Here is a 14,516-nt window from a genome sequence, read left to right on the forward strand (position 1 = left end):
TAAAATTATTTTTGTCCTTCAACTAACACCATCAGGAAAGTTTAAAAAAAAACAAAAAACAGAAAGTATTGGTGAGGATGCAGAGAAGCTGGAATCCTTGTGCATTGCTGGTGGGAATGTAAAATGAGGCAGCCACTGAGGAAAACAGTAGGGCATCTCCTCAAAAAAATCAAGCATAGAATTATTATATGATCCAGTAATTCCACTTCTGGGTATATGCTCCAAAGAATTTGAAACAGGGACTTGTACAGATACTTGTACACCCCTGTTCACAGCTGTATTCTTCCTAACAGCCTGAAAGTGGAAACAATTTAATCGTCCATCAATTGATGAATAAACAAAATGTGATATATCCATACACGGGAATATTTTTCAGGCATAAAGAGAGTAAAGTGCTGTTACATGCTACAACATGGATGAGCCTTAAAACTAATATGCTAAGTGCATGAAACCAGTCTCACAGGGCCATGTGAGATTCCCTTCATGTGAGATGTCCAGAACATGCGAATCATAGAGACAAAGTAGATGAGTGGTTGCCGAGGGCTGTGGTGATCAGGGAGGGAGGAGTGACTGCTAATGGGTCTGGGGGTTTCTTCTGGGGATGACAACAACGTTCTGGAATTAGCATCAATAGTTGAATAACTTTGTGAATATACTAAAAACTAGTGTATTAAAAGTTCATTCACCTGTATAAAGGTGAATTTTATGGTATGCAAATTATGTCTCAATGAAGCTCTTATTTTAAAAAATCTTGCTCAGCCTCTTACTGGTTGTGTGATCCTACACTCTGAGCTTCAGTCTCCTTACTGGGAAATTGGGAATAGCTCTCTCCCAGAGTGGCTATCAAGACTTAGCAAAGTGATGCATTTGAAAGTGCTCTGTAAGCTGTTAAACGCAACAGAAAAGTTAGTTAATATTTGCATTTTAAAGAGATATATTGCCAATAAGAATGAAAGTCCTTATTTCCCATTTAAAGGAATTTTTGGTTTCACAGCTGGGTAAAGTGTTTTGGCACTAGCATGAGGGATCTTACTCTGAAATGGTATGACAGATGGTTTCAAATCGCTGGCTGCTGAAAACTTTTGTCATTCTATCTCCATCCCCTTTCCCCACCCCCACCCCAACTCCTATGTGCCCTATGTTGTTTAAACTGCTCAGTTCTGATCACCCCATCCACTGATTGAGAGGCTTCCTTCATCATTTTGCAACCACCAATGTAATGACTGATAGAGGCAAAGGTTACTAATGCATGCTAAAACTTTCTTAATAAAAGTTGGTGGGGGAATAGGGTATGCACATTAGCTTCCTGGTGAATATGGGACCAGGAGCCCCACCAGGACCATCCAGAGGCCAGGAGAAGAACTGCAGGCTTAAAAAAAAAATCAACGTTAGATATGGCTCTACCAGCTAATGAATGACTGAATGTGCACTGGTTTGCTTGCCACAAGTCAACTTCCCTCCATACTCTTTTTTTTTTTTTGAGACAGAGTCTCCCTCTGTTGCCTAGGCTGGAGTGCAGTGGCACACTCTCTGCTCACTGCACGCTCCGCTTCCCGGGTTCACGCCATTCTCCCGCCTCAGCCTCCAGAGTGGCTGGGACCACAGGTGCCTGCCACCACGCCCGGCTAATTTTGTTTTTGTATTTTTAGTAGAGACGGGGTTTCACCGTGTTAGCCAGGTGAAACCAGGATGGTCGCAGGCTCCTGACCTCGTGATCCGCCCACCTTGGACTCCCAAAGTGCTGGGATTACAGGCGTGAGCCACCGCGCGGGGTAATGCGCGGGGTCACCCTCTACACTCTTTAAAAAGACTTTCTCTTGACTTTAAAACCTCAGTAGGAACTCAGGAATTGCTGCTTTTTTGAAGTCTCCAGAAGATTTGACATCCTGTCTTGATATCAGTTTATAGAGTGTCTCATTTCCTATAATTAGAGAGTTCATCTGTATGTCAAACCTAAATCCAGATTTTACCTCAGTGTGGATCTTAAAACTCTTGGCTGGGTGCGATGCCTCATGCCTGTAATCCCAGCACTTTGGGAGGCTGAGGCGGGTGGATCACAAGGTCGGGAGATCGAGATCATCCTGGCTAACATGGTGAAACCCCGTCTCTACTAAAAATACAAAAAATTAGCCGGGCATTGTGGCAGGCGCCTGTAGTCCCAGCTACTTGGGAGGCTGAGGCAGAAGAATGGCATGAACCCGGGAGGTGGAGCTGGCAGTGAACCGAGATCATGCCACTGCACTCCAACCTGGGCGACAGAGCAAGACTCCGTCTCAAAACAACAACAACAACAACAACAACAACACTCTTTGCCAGGGGCAGAGTCTCTTTCCAGGGCTACACCACAACTGCAGTCAGATTGTGGAGAGGATTTTCCAGCAGGATAACTGTCTGTACCAGCCAATCACTTAATGCCTGCTCACAATCAGAGCCCAGAAAAAGAACTGATGTTCAAAAAAGAAGTTCAGAACCAGTACATTCCCAGTCTGATTAATTCAAATCAATTCAACATGAAAAGCAGGAGTGGGAACATAGTTAATAAACCATGATTGGGGTAAGGAACAGTTTGATCCTGGCCTCTTTGAATGTCTCCAGGCACGCTGAAGACCTCCCTGGGCCCCTGTCTGTGATGCGGGGCTAGGGTATTGCAAAGATAAAAGGAGGGGATGAAATTGGATGGCAAAAAAGTTTAAGAATACAGCCTCTTTGACAAGGAGCTAATAAAAGAAGCAGTAGCTCCTACTTCAGAAAAAGAAAAAAAAGGTAAGAAAACCACAGAGGTCAAACCTGGCAGGTAGAAGGGGTCCACCCAGTGCTCTCATCACTTGGCCTTTCAGGAGTCAACTGGACATATTAGCAGAGGCAGTGTCCTGGAGGGGAGGCTCATGGGCTCTGAATTAAAAGCCACCTGGTTTTAAATCCTAGCAATAACCACTTCCTAACTATAGGATCTAGAAAAAGCTGTCTAACCTCTCTGGGCTTCCGTTTCCTCATCTGCAAAGTAGATTCAATAAAAGCCACCTTTGAGGCTCAGGAAACACAGCTTAAAGTAGCATCGCTTGGATGTGGATCCTGGGCTGTCCTGTCTTGAAAAACACAGGGGGAACCTACGATATGCCTCCTGGAACGAAGACCTCTCCATCTCCTAAATGAATGATGTGTGTGATGAGATGTGAATGGTGAGAGGAATGTGCCCCCTGAGCATGCAGGCAGAAAGGTGAACATGGGAATCCTAAAATCCTCACAGGATGGAAGGCACCTAGGAGGGGAGGGGTACTGGTTGCACGGTTAGACCCTATTTTAGAAATTGTGGACCAGGACTTGAGTTGGAGTGGTAGAAAGGAGAACCAGCAAGGTGGGCTTAGCTACACACAGGCTGCAGGAAGAGGAGAAGAGGCTCTGTCGGTGACTGCAGAGCAGACAGGGCCCACAGGAGGCTCTGGTCACAGATCCCAGGTGCTCATATGATCAGGTCTAGGGGATCAGTACGAGGTAGACCAAGAGCAAGCCATCAGGCTGGGGGATAAGAGAGATTCTCACACACACACACACACACACACACACACACACACACACACACACACACACACACACAGAGCTACGCAGCTGAGTTCCCCCACAGGGCCTATCTGTACCTAAGTATTTGGAGCTGGCTAAAGAGGGAAGGGGCTGCACTTAGGAGCCATGAGCAAACTCCCTATCCCTGGAGGTGATCAAGCAAAGCAGAGGCTGGCGCACCCCTCGCAGGGTTATCACTGGGAAATCCAGCCTCAGGTGGGTGGCTGGGCTCTCTCACTGCATGGGCCCCTTCCAACCTGAGATCCTCTGAGTTGTGGACAACGTGTGATGGTGAGCAGGGCTTTAACATGGTTTTCTCTAGGAAAAGCAGTTCTGGGGCCCAGGTCAGCACAGATGCCAAGGGAAGGAGGGGGGGTTTGTGCAGATGTGCAGACTTGCCCTCTAAGACAGCATCTCCAGAAGGAAGCACTCGGGGGGACGGTCCCTAAGGCAAGGCATCTGAGGGGCAGCGGGGGCTCTGCAAGGCAGCTGAGGCTCAGGAGTGAAACCAGGACTTGAGGACACGATGAAGACCAAGGCACCAAGTTAGCCCCACTGAGAAATCCAGGGGAGTGTGTGAGCTGCACTGAGCTGTGTCTGGAAAAGACTGAACAGGCCCAAGATAAAAAGGCCACCAGAGCACTTAGTAAGAAGGCAAAACCCAACCCAGAAAGGACCAGGGAAAACTGCTCCCCAACAGCCAGAGAAGACAATTCACTCAGCCGACACTTTCTCATATTTCTGTCTTTGAAAAGGTTAAAATATGGACAGTTTAAGGAAGTTAGTCCACGTTGTTCTGGGAAAATGAAAAAGTAAATGAAATAGAGAAAGAGACTGACACTACCTGGCTTGGGGGTAATTTAGGAACTGTCGCATCTCTTTGCAAAGCCACTCCCTGTGACTTCTGAGAGACTGAGAAAATGAGAAAAAGTTTCTGAGTTCTGGTAAAACCACAAATGTTTTTCAAAAAGAAAACAGAAGGACCCTAAACACTGCAGGCTAGTCAGCTTCATGTCAGCACCTGCAAAGGTGAGAAAATGAACTTCATTTGGTCAACCCACTTGTGCCATGGTGCTCAGTGACAGGCTGACATCTTCATCAGGGAAGAAGGGGTACTGTTCCCCGCCACGCACATGGCAGGAGGTAGAGCCAGGTAGAATCTCCTTTCATGTCTTCACCTGCAAGCTGTTTAACCCACAACACGAAAGAGGGAAGAAGAAGAAGAATTCAATGGAAAGAAGTTCATATTACAAACGACTTTTCAAATTGGGCTCTGCGTTCCAGAAAGTGGATAAACCCTGAGAAAATGGCTAATCAGGCCACGAGAGAAGGAGGCGGCAGGGATAGGAGCTGAGGGTGGGTGCTGGAGTCTATTTAATGGGTCGACTACCAGCCCAGAGCAGCAGTTTCCAGGCTTCATAAGCCACTCAAGTTCTTTAATGAAGCCTTCTATCTGTAAGATGGAAAAAGCAGGCTACCTAGCTGGATGGTATGGGACTGGGGGGACAGTGTTTGTGTGGCCTGGGGATGGAGGGTGAGTATTCCATCTACCAGCCCCCTCCCCCACCCCAAGGAAACTGAGGCCTCCACAGAACAGAGGCAGCAAAAATCACTGGGCTAGACAAAAAGAACTGAGAACATACTCAGTGAATTTGGCATTGATAACAAAATAGGCAAATTCAACAAAAGAAGGCAGGGATGATTTTCATAACTCATCTTGAACTGTGGGGAAAAACCTCATGAGACCAACAATGGCCAGTGAAGGTGGCTGCAGGCAGGAAAATGGACCCATCCTTCCCCTCCTCCACAACTGACTGCAAATCAGGAAACTCAAATGGAATGAAATCAGTAGAGCTCAGGTTCACCTAAGTCCCTAACAGCAAAGGAAGGAAATTTAGGTTCAAGCTTAAAAAATGGCAGACTATGCACAGCTTTGATTCTGATTTGAATGGGCTAATTAAGTGCCTGAAACAAACAAACAAAGAATGACTTTGCCTCACGTTCCTTACTTAAAAAGAAATGTTCTCTTTGGGGTTCAGCAAAATAACTTTTAACTATGGTGTACTTTTTTTGTAGGTGGTTGTGACTTTTCATTGTGGCAATATTTATACAACATAGAATCTGCCATTTTAACCATTGGTAAGTGTACCATTCAGTGGCATTAACCACACTCATGTTGTGCAACCAATATTGCTATCAATTTCCAAAACCCTCTCATCACCCCAAACAGAAGCTCTGAACCCATTAAGCAATGATGCCTGCCAGCCACTGGGAATCTCTAGTCTGCTTTCTGTGTCTATGAATTTGCCTGTTCTAGGCATTTCATATAAATGGAATCAGATGACACACGTGACCTTTTGTGTCTGGCTTCTTTCACTCATTGTCATGTTTTCAAGGTCCTTCTATGTGGTAGCATGAAACGGCGCTGCATTCCTCTTCGTGGTGGAATAACATTCCACTGCAGTACACGGCACATTTTGTTTATTCATCTGTTGATGGATGCCTGGGTTGTTTCCACTTTGTGGCTATTGAGAAAATATGGTGTCCTTTCATAGCCACGGGATGAAGAAGTGGAACTGTCCACTCTGGATAAAGCAGGCTAGGGGGGCCTTGACAACCGCAAGACCAAAAGGCAGAAGTGGCTGAACATGGGGCAGGAGGGAGGTTGTGGCCTTGAGGAGGGAGGGTCAGTGGAGAGGCAGGGAACCAGCTAATGTTAAGCCCTACGATGCAGCCTATCAGATGCTACAATACCAGCAACTGACGGAGCACGCGGCTCAGCGTGGTGTGCTTCTCAGACGTGCCCGATGGCTCTGGCTGACCCTGCCCTCTCTGGCTGTCCACCTCTGCACCTGGCAGGGGAGGTGAACCACAGAAGGTGATTCCTAAGGTCCCTTCCAGTTCTGACAATCAGTCCAACAAGACCTTGACCATGATGTGACTATATAGTTAACAGACTAGTAACAGCCCTCTCTGGAGGGTGGAGAGAGAAAGGGGACTTTGGAGGGGATGAAGGTCCAATTCCTCCAGAAGGAAGACATGGTGCTCACTGCAGAAGAGGGAGTTATGGCAAGGCTGCACCTGAGTGCCCCACTGCCCACCCCAGAGGCTTGGCTCCCAGTGAGTGTCAGGGAGGAGTCAGAGAGGCTCAGCAGATGTGGGAGAGGCAGATCTGCCCCAGGGATGAGTGCTTCCTGGGGGCCAGCCTGCTGCGTCAGGGAATTCTGAAACCACTGGTGAAGAAACTGAGGGAAAGGCCTGATGGGCACGGCAAACAGGAACATAAGTGGTTTCTACCACAGACCAGAATGACCCGGAGCCAGGTCACATTGAGGGACACAGCCTGGACAGGGGACACAGCACGCCTAAGAGATATGGGAGAAAAACTCAGAACAAGAGCCACATTTCTGCCGCCAACACCAGCCGGCTGTGTGGCTCGCTTGGAAACACCGAATCACTCTGGGGCCACACTCCTCACCTATGTGCTGGGTGGCTCAAGACCTATAATCTCTGAGGTCCCCTCCAGGGAAAATTCCAGAGCACATGGGAACACCAAAGTGTGTGTCGAGAGAGACCTCCCCCACGCCCATTCTCTCAGCAAATATTCACTGGCCACTGCTCTGTGCCAGGCTTGGTGCTAGGCGCCCTTCCTTCCTTGTGCATAACATGAACAGGCGCAGCAGCCACAGCATCTTCTGGTTGCAGAGATTTGCCAAGGGCAAGTTAAAGCAGCCAGTGAAGAACAGGTTCCCACTGACCATTTGCCCACCTCCAGGTGAGCTTGCTGCCAATGCCAATGGAGAGGTGTGGCTGGCATCAGGCACTCTCCCACCCCTGCCAAGCACAATACTTGGGCCCCTTCACATTTCAGGCCCCTGCGTAGGGCCCCTACCAGGGCTGAGACAAGCGGGAAGAAGGTGGCTGCAACCCAGCTGTCAGCTACACTCACCTTTACGCAGGAGTAGATCACAGACACAAACACCACCAAGGTCAGCAGCAGGGAACAGGTCAGGTAGAAGCTGAGCATGAATACTGAGCTGGAGGGAGAGAGGAGGGGAGGGAGAAGCCAGGCTCAGGTGGCAGGGCTGCAGCTTCTGGGGGGCCTGCCTGACAAGCAGGCCACAGGTCCCCCGTGCCCATCCTCACAGCTTCAGAGGGCCTGGGCTCTGAAATCCGGAGAGGGAACCTGAAGTTGCTCCATCTCCCCTAATCCACCGCCCAGCCTTTTGCACTGACTGCCTGAGCAGGGCTTACACAGCCTTGCAGGTGGATTCTGGAGCCCTCCCCATAAGGGTATGGTTCCCTCCCTTTCCGGTGGGGACAGCAGCCCACAGGAAGCTGAATGGAGAACCAGGTGACACCTGATAGGTATTTTGCCTAGTTCTCAGCTATTCACTGATGTGCTTCATTTAGCTTGGAAGAACCACCTGGTGATTCCCTCCAAGTTGTCACTCACGGCTCCATAAACAACTGTGAAGGCTGAAAACTGATTGGATCAGTGGCCTTCATTTCTAGAAATGCCTTTGTCAGCAGCACAGCCAGTCACTCTTTGAGAAACAGGGGTGACTGTCTCTTTAGAAGGGCAGAATCTCTAAGCCCCACCCCCTTTCCACTGCCAGTTCCCAAAACAAGTCTGTGGGACTGCCAGGTCCCACAGTTTTTGCTCCTCTATTCCTAGCCAGTTTAACAAGAAAAATGCAAGGATTTCCCTCTGCCCCTCCTTTCAGATGCAGATCACAGGTGACCTTCAGAGCCACCGCGGGTGGCCACCCTCAGACAAAAGAGCTGTAAGTGACTTTCCATCCGGAACTTCCCATTGGCCCTCCTGGGGCAAGGGCTGGCCTGGAGACAACATACCCCGCGATACCACCAGGTGGCTGTTCAAGGGAGGAAGAGTGGCCTGAAGATGCCAGGTGTTGTTACGGGGTTAAAAGCCAGTGGGGGGCGTGAGAGGCAGGTGAACACCTCTAGGGAGGATTCAAACAGCATCTTTGTTCCAGGCCTCCACAGAAGCCAGCACTTAGCTGCCTTCAACAAATGGAACAAGAGAAACGAATTCTCTTCAGAGGAAAAGAAAGACCTTTAGAGTGGCTTTTAAGGCTTTCCTAGAGAGGAGGTGGCTAGAGAATGACCTCTGCCAATGTCTAAGCCACTTGGAGGGAATGAAGCCGTTGCAGGCAGGGCAGGTAACTGAGACGACCCAGCCCTCAAGACGCTGCAGAGAAGGAAAAGCAGCAAAGAGGCAGGACTATGCACTCAAGCTACAGGGACTGTCAGTTACAATGGGATTATAAACCAGATTGCTTTTTTTTTTTTTTTTTGGAGACAGAGTCTCGCTTTGTTGCCCAGGCTGGAGTGCAATGGTGTGATCTTAACTCACTGCAACCTCTGCCTCCCAGGTTCAAGTGATTCTCCCACCTCAGCCTACCGAGTAGCTGGGATTACAGGTGTGCACCACCACGCCTGGCTGATTTTTGCCTCACCACGCCTGGCTGATTTTTTGCATTTCCACTGTGTTGGCCAGGCTGGTCTTGAACTCCTGGCCTCAAGTGATCCACCTCCCTTGGCCTCCCAAAGTGCTGGGATTACAGACGTGAGCCATTGTGCCCGGCCTCCAGATTGCTTCTTGATACTTGTGGGTCCACATCAGTACAGAAAGATGGGGTTTTATGCCAACAAGGAGCCCAGCTCTGCACAGCCTCAGTGCTGGTGTCAACCAGGGTGGAGCTGGCTGCCAGTGCCTGGTTTTCACCTGTGGCATCCAACAGAGTCACGGCAGATACAAATGTAAGGGAGAGCTTTTCATTCTTTTAATAATGTTGTTAAAAATAAAATACATGTCGACATCATGTACCTCCTGCTATGGTACACGGAGAAGGACACATCATCACTTCAGTGGGAGCCTTGCCAAAATCTAATCATGAAAAAACATCAGACGCACTCAAATGGAAACTACAAATTAATTGGCCGGTACTCCTCAAAAGTGCCAAGGTCATGAGAGACAAGCAAAGGCTGAGGAACTATCACAGATGGGAGGGGATGGAGGACATGAATTAACTACATGTGACGCGGGATCCTGAAAAGGCTCCGGGAACACAAGCTGGATAGTGAGGGGAAAACGACGAATTAGAATAAGGTCAGTAGATGAGTTAATAGTATCATTTTAGTGTTGATTTCCTGGTTTTTATCATTATACTGCAGTTACAGAAGTTGTCAACTTTCGGGGAAACAGGGTGCAGGACGCACAGAATCCCTCTCGGCTACTTTTGTAACTTCTCAAATGCCATTATTTCAACATGAAAAACAGAAGGTACTGGCTTTGGGGACTCTTTAGATGAAGCAAGGCTTAGAAGGATATAACCAAATTCAATCAGTGGATTTTGAGTAGATCTTGGCTACAAATAAAACTAAAAGTAGAAGACATTTTGGGGGACAGTTTGGGAAATTTGGATATGGACTGGGTAGTAGGTGATAGTAGGGAATTTATGTTAATTTTTTTGGTATATAAAGTATTGGGTTAAGGAGGAAAATGTCCTTAAATTAGGTGTACATTGAGGTTTTTATGGGTAAATGTCTTTATGTCTAAATTTACTTTAAAACAATCAGAATAAAATAGATGAAACAAACACTGCAAAATATTAACAGTTATTCTATCTAGGGATGGGTACTGATTAGATTAATTAGTTTACTTTTCTGTGCATTTGAGGAATTACATAATAAAAAGTAAAAATACGTATTTATGCATACACTTATATGTATGTGTGTACATATATGTATAGGTGTATGTGTATAGGTGTACATACATAAGGCAATTATGTTTCTCTTCCCAAGTGAGACTCTAATGTGAATGACAATTTAACAAACACCTCATTTCCAAAAGCCCTGCATACTTCAAAGTACCCCCCATAGAAGCCACAGGCTTTCTCAGTGACACAGCCAGTCCTCAGAAAAGTTCAGAAACATCTCTTTGTGAAATACTTTCAGAACTTGAAATCCATTCTTAGAAATATCCACAGTAGTAGAAAACCTGCATCTTTTGAACATATATGTATTTTTTTTTTCCAAGAACTAAAGGTTATACAGAAAGCGGCCCAGGGAATACTTTGGGTGACTCAACTGTCAGTGGTGGGGTGGGTTAATGGGACGAGACAATTAAGTGATAAAAAGGCGTCTCTTGACCAGGCACGGTGGCTCACACCTATAATCCTAGCACTTTGGGAGGACAAGGCGGGTGGATTGCCTGAGCTTGGGAGTTCAAGACCAGCCCGGGCAACATGGTGAAACCCTGTCTCTACTAAAATACAAAAAATTAGCCAGGCATGATGGTGGGTGCCTGTATTCCCAGCTACTCAGGAGGCTGAGGCAGGAAAATTGCTTGAACTCGGGAGGCGGAAGTTGCAGTGAGCCAAGATGGTGCCTCTGCACTCCAACCTGGGCAACAGAGTGAGACTCTGTCTCCCTCCCCCTAAAAAAAGCATCTCTCGTACAGCTAAGCAGCGACCGGTGAGAAGTCGCCCATCCTGGAATGAGCACATCATCTTCCTACCCAGAGAGGTCAGAGCCCTGGCTTCCTATCCCACTGAGGGCACACTCAGAAACTTCTCTCCCTGCCTGAGCAAGTGTAGGCCAGACTCCCTGCTCTGTTCTCCTAAATGACCACCCCCTCCCAACCCTGGGATTCCCTGCAGCCAGAGGAAGGAGCCCAAGAGGGCTGGGGATACTCACTGGGGCACGATGGTGATCTGGACAAAGCAGATGAAGAGGAAGACGAGCGAGGCACACGCCACATAGGCACCAAATCGGTCGTCTACCTGCTTGGAGTACTGAGAGGAGACGGGCATGGTGAGAAGGGCCAAGACACCTGGCCCAGTCCACTCCAGCCCTGTCAATCCCACACACCCAGGGCAGCCACTCAGGGCTGGTCACCTGTGCAGCCCACTCCCACAACAGGGAAGACCCGAGGACCAGAGCCAGACTTAGACCCCAGGAAACCATTCCAGATCACCAGACGGTGGTGCCTTTGGAGAGGGCAGTTGAGAGGGATCTGAAACCTTCTGCAGGTGGGTCACCTTCAGAGTAATCCATACTGATCACGGCTGTACATGACTGCACACCATCTACCCGCTAGGAAACATGCCAGGTGTCTACAGGCCTCATCCAGCACCCCCACAACAGCCCGGGAAGTCAGAATATAACGGCTGTCATTTCTTCTTCAGAGATGAGCAAGCTGGGCCTCAGAGAGCTCAACAAGACTTGTCCAAAGTCACATCTGGGGCTCCTCACCCCAGCTCCTCCCATGATACCAATCAGCCACACTGATGGAGGTTGGGCTGGCACAGTCACCCAGAGTAACACCCAAGTCAGGTCCATACACTGCTGGTCCCTTTCCACAGCTCCACCTCGCTGATTCAGTGTGCTTGTCTGGTTGAATGCTGATGAGCATACCCCAAGTCCACTTTAACTGAACCCTGGGGAGACGCTGCCTGCCACATAATGCGAAGAGAACTGACTGGACCGGGATCTGGCTCCAGCTCTGTCGCTGCTTCACTGGGTGGCTGAAAGCAGGTCCCCCAACCACTCTGGGCGTTAGCTTTCTCATTCACAATGTGAGGAAATGCAACAGAGAGATCTTGACTATCCCTGCCAACTTTACCACCTTGAGGTCTCAATGTGACAAAGCAGTTGGGCTATCCATCGACAATGATAATAACAATAATGCAAATAGCAACGAATATGCACCGAACGCCTACTGTGCGACAGATACTGTGTCATACATAGAAACTCTGCTGGGCATGGTGGCTCACGCCTGTAATCCTAGCATTTTGGCAGACCGAGGTGGGTGGATCACCTGAGGTCAGGAGTTCAAGATCAGCCTGTCCAACACAGTGAAACCCCATCTCTACTAAAAATACAAAAATTAGCCGGGAGTGGTGGAGGGTGCCTATAATCCCAGCTACACAGGAGGCTGAGGCAGAAGAATCACTTGAACCCAGCGGGAGGAGGTTGCAGTGAGCCAAGATCAAGCCACTGGACTCCAGCCTGGCCAACAGAGTGAAACTCCGTTTCAAAAAAAAAAAAAAGAAATTAATTTCATCCTCACTATAACCCTATGAAGTGGGAATGTTAACTGCCCCATTTTCTAGATAATGAAACTAAGGCACAGAGAAGTTAAGATCTATCCCTTCCAACCAGGGAAGCCTCCCTAGAACTCACATCTTCCTAGGCAGTGCAGCATCAGAGCTGGGGAAACTGAGGCCACCCCTTCCATGGTGCTGGGGGCGGGACGGAGCTGTACTGTTTCCTTGCCCTCCTCCTCCTGGTCCTGATTCAGTACAGGGGCCTCCTTCCCACCCAGGGTGCTGTACCTTCTTCTCTAAGTCAGGCTCCCTGAAGGTCAGGAGGAACTTGCGGACGTGCTCAGACCGAAGCCTGTCAATGCTCCTGGCGTCAATGGCACGGCCCAGAAACTCATCCACTTCATCCTCAGGGTTCGCACTCTCCTGGGCATTCCTGGGGAGCAGAAGCCACGGGCGTGAGACAGGCTGACCACAGGGGCACCAGCAGAGGGCTGGCTCTTCCGACCATCCCCCCAGACTCTCAGAGAGGCCCGGCAGCTGTCCACCATCAGCCCAATCAGGGCAGCGGGAGCTGAGACTGAGACCAGAAGCCTAAGCCCAGCTCTTAACAACTGCACAGGTGAACAGACAACTGCCCAAGTCTCAGCCCTTCCGGCTTAAGGGGGTTGTTGACAATAGGCTTTTCTGACTCTGTTAACATATTATATTAGCATAACAATGTGAGCTACCATTGATGGTTTAATTGGACTTTCCCTACAGCTAACAGGCTTTGCTCTGTACCCTCCAGCTCTGCTATCCTCCTGAAAAGAAGCCCTAGATCGGGCAGCGAGAGTTTCTGCGGGTTTCTGCCACGGGGACTGTGGCCCACCTGGTTTCTTTCACCCAGCTCAAGGCACTCTTGAGAAGCAGGTTTCATATAGACTTGAGTGCTGACCTTCAACACCCTGTTTCTCAGGGTAAAGCCCAGTCCTGGAGTGGAATTTCTGACAGTCGTGAGAACCGGAAGTGAAGGAGGGAGACATGGGCATTGCCTCGGGGCACTGGATGCCAGGCGCTGCTGACCAGTGTGTAAGGTCTGCACTTTCCTGAGGGAGCCCACGTGTGTGCACACATGCACGTGCATGTCACGGAGATAAAATGGGCAGTGCTGAGCCCTGTCCTTCTGCTGGGTGGCCTGGGTTCCTGGGCTGCCCTAGCCTGTCTGGGGCTGCTGCTGACCACCTGACGGCTAGAGGGGGGCTCCATTCACTCTCAGTGAAGACTGCAAGAGGGGTCATTTTCCATGGAGTGTGGAGAAACCAAATGATAAGGTGGATTGGGAGATATCCCCTAGACCTGGGAGCAGGAATAAGGAAGGGCATATTACTCACTTGTCCTTGGGGTCTTCAAAGCCCTAAAAGAGGATAGAGAGAGAAAGAGAAGAGAATGAGAACGGAGAGAACCCAAAGCTCAGAGGCTTCTAAAAGGCTGCAGCTCATCTCTCTACAGTCTCCCAAAGGGCGTGGACACAGAGAGGAGTGTCACTCAGGACCTCCTTCCTTCCTCCCTCCGTTTGTCCCTTCCCTGGCAGTGTGGAGCACTCTGCTGGGCAAACAGAGTTCGGCAAACACTGGGTGAACCCAAAATCCAAATGAACACACCCCTCTTCATTCCCAATGAGGACACAGTTTGAAAATACAAAAAGAGGGATTTATGTTCCTCTCCATGAGCCAGGGCTATCAGGCACTGAAACAGACATGGGGCCCTGGTGGCACACAGACTCTACCCCCAGCTCTACCCGCCGCTGAGGGCTCCGGGGAGCCTCAGCACCCTCTGCAGTCACCTCCAAGTGACCAACTATGGGCTCTGAGCTCCTCCCAGGCTGCCAGCGCCAGCCCAGGA

The 14,516-nt window shown here is 49.1% G+C and overlaps 1 protein-coding gene across 1 annotated transcript in view; it reads right to left on the bottom strand.

Moving 5' to 3' along the window:
* The window catches only part of ADCY5 (adenylate cyclase 5), a 164,405-nt gene that overhangs the window by 24,311 nt on the left and 125,578 nt on the right, over positions 1-14,516 (bottom strand). Inside the window, exons 9-12 of the mRNA XM_003894021.5 lie at positions 14,006-14,028; positions 12,924-13,068; positions 11,284-11,381; positions 7,508-7,595 (exon numbers count right to left, since the gene is read on the bottom strand). Coding sequence (XP_003894070.2) covers positions 7,508-7,595; positions 11,284-11,381; positions 12,924-13,068; positions 14,006-14,028 — 354 coding nt within the window. The remainder of the gene's footprint in view (positions 1-7,507; positions 7,596-11,283; positions 11,382-12,923; positions 13,069-14,005; positions 14,029-14,516) is intronic.

This window comes from Papio anubis, chromosome 2 (genome assembly GCF_008728515.1).
Source record: "Papio anubis isolate 15944 chromosome 2, Panubis1.0, whole genome shotgun sequence".
Lineage (NCBI taxonomy): Eukaryota > Metazoa > Chordata > Mammalia > Primates > Cercopithecidae > Papio > Papio anubis.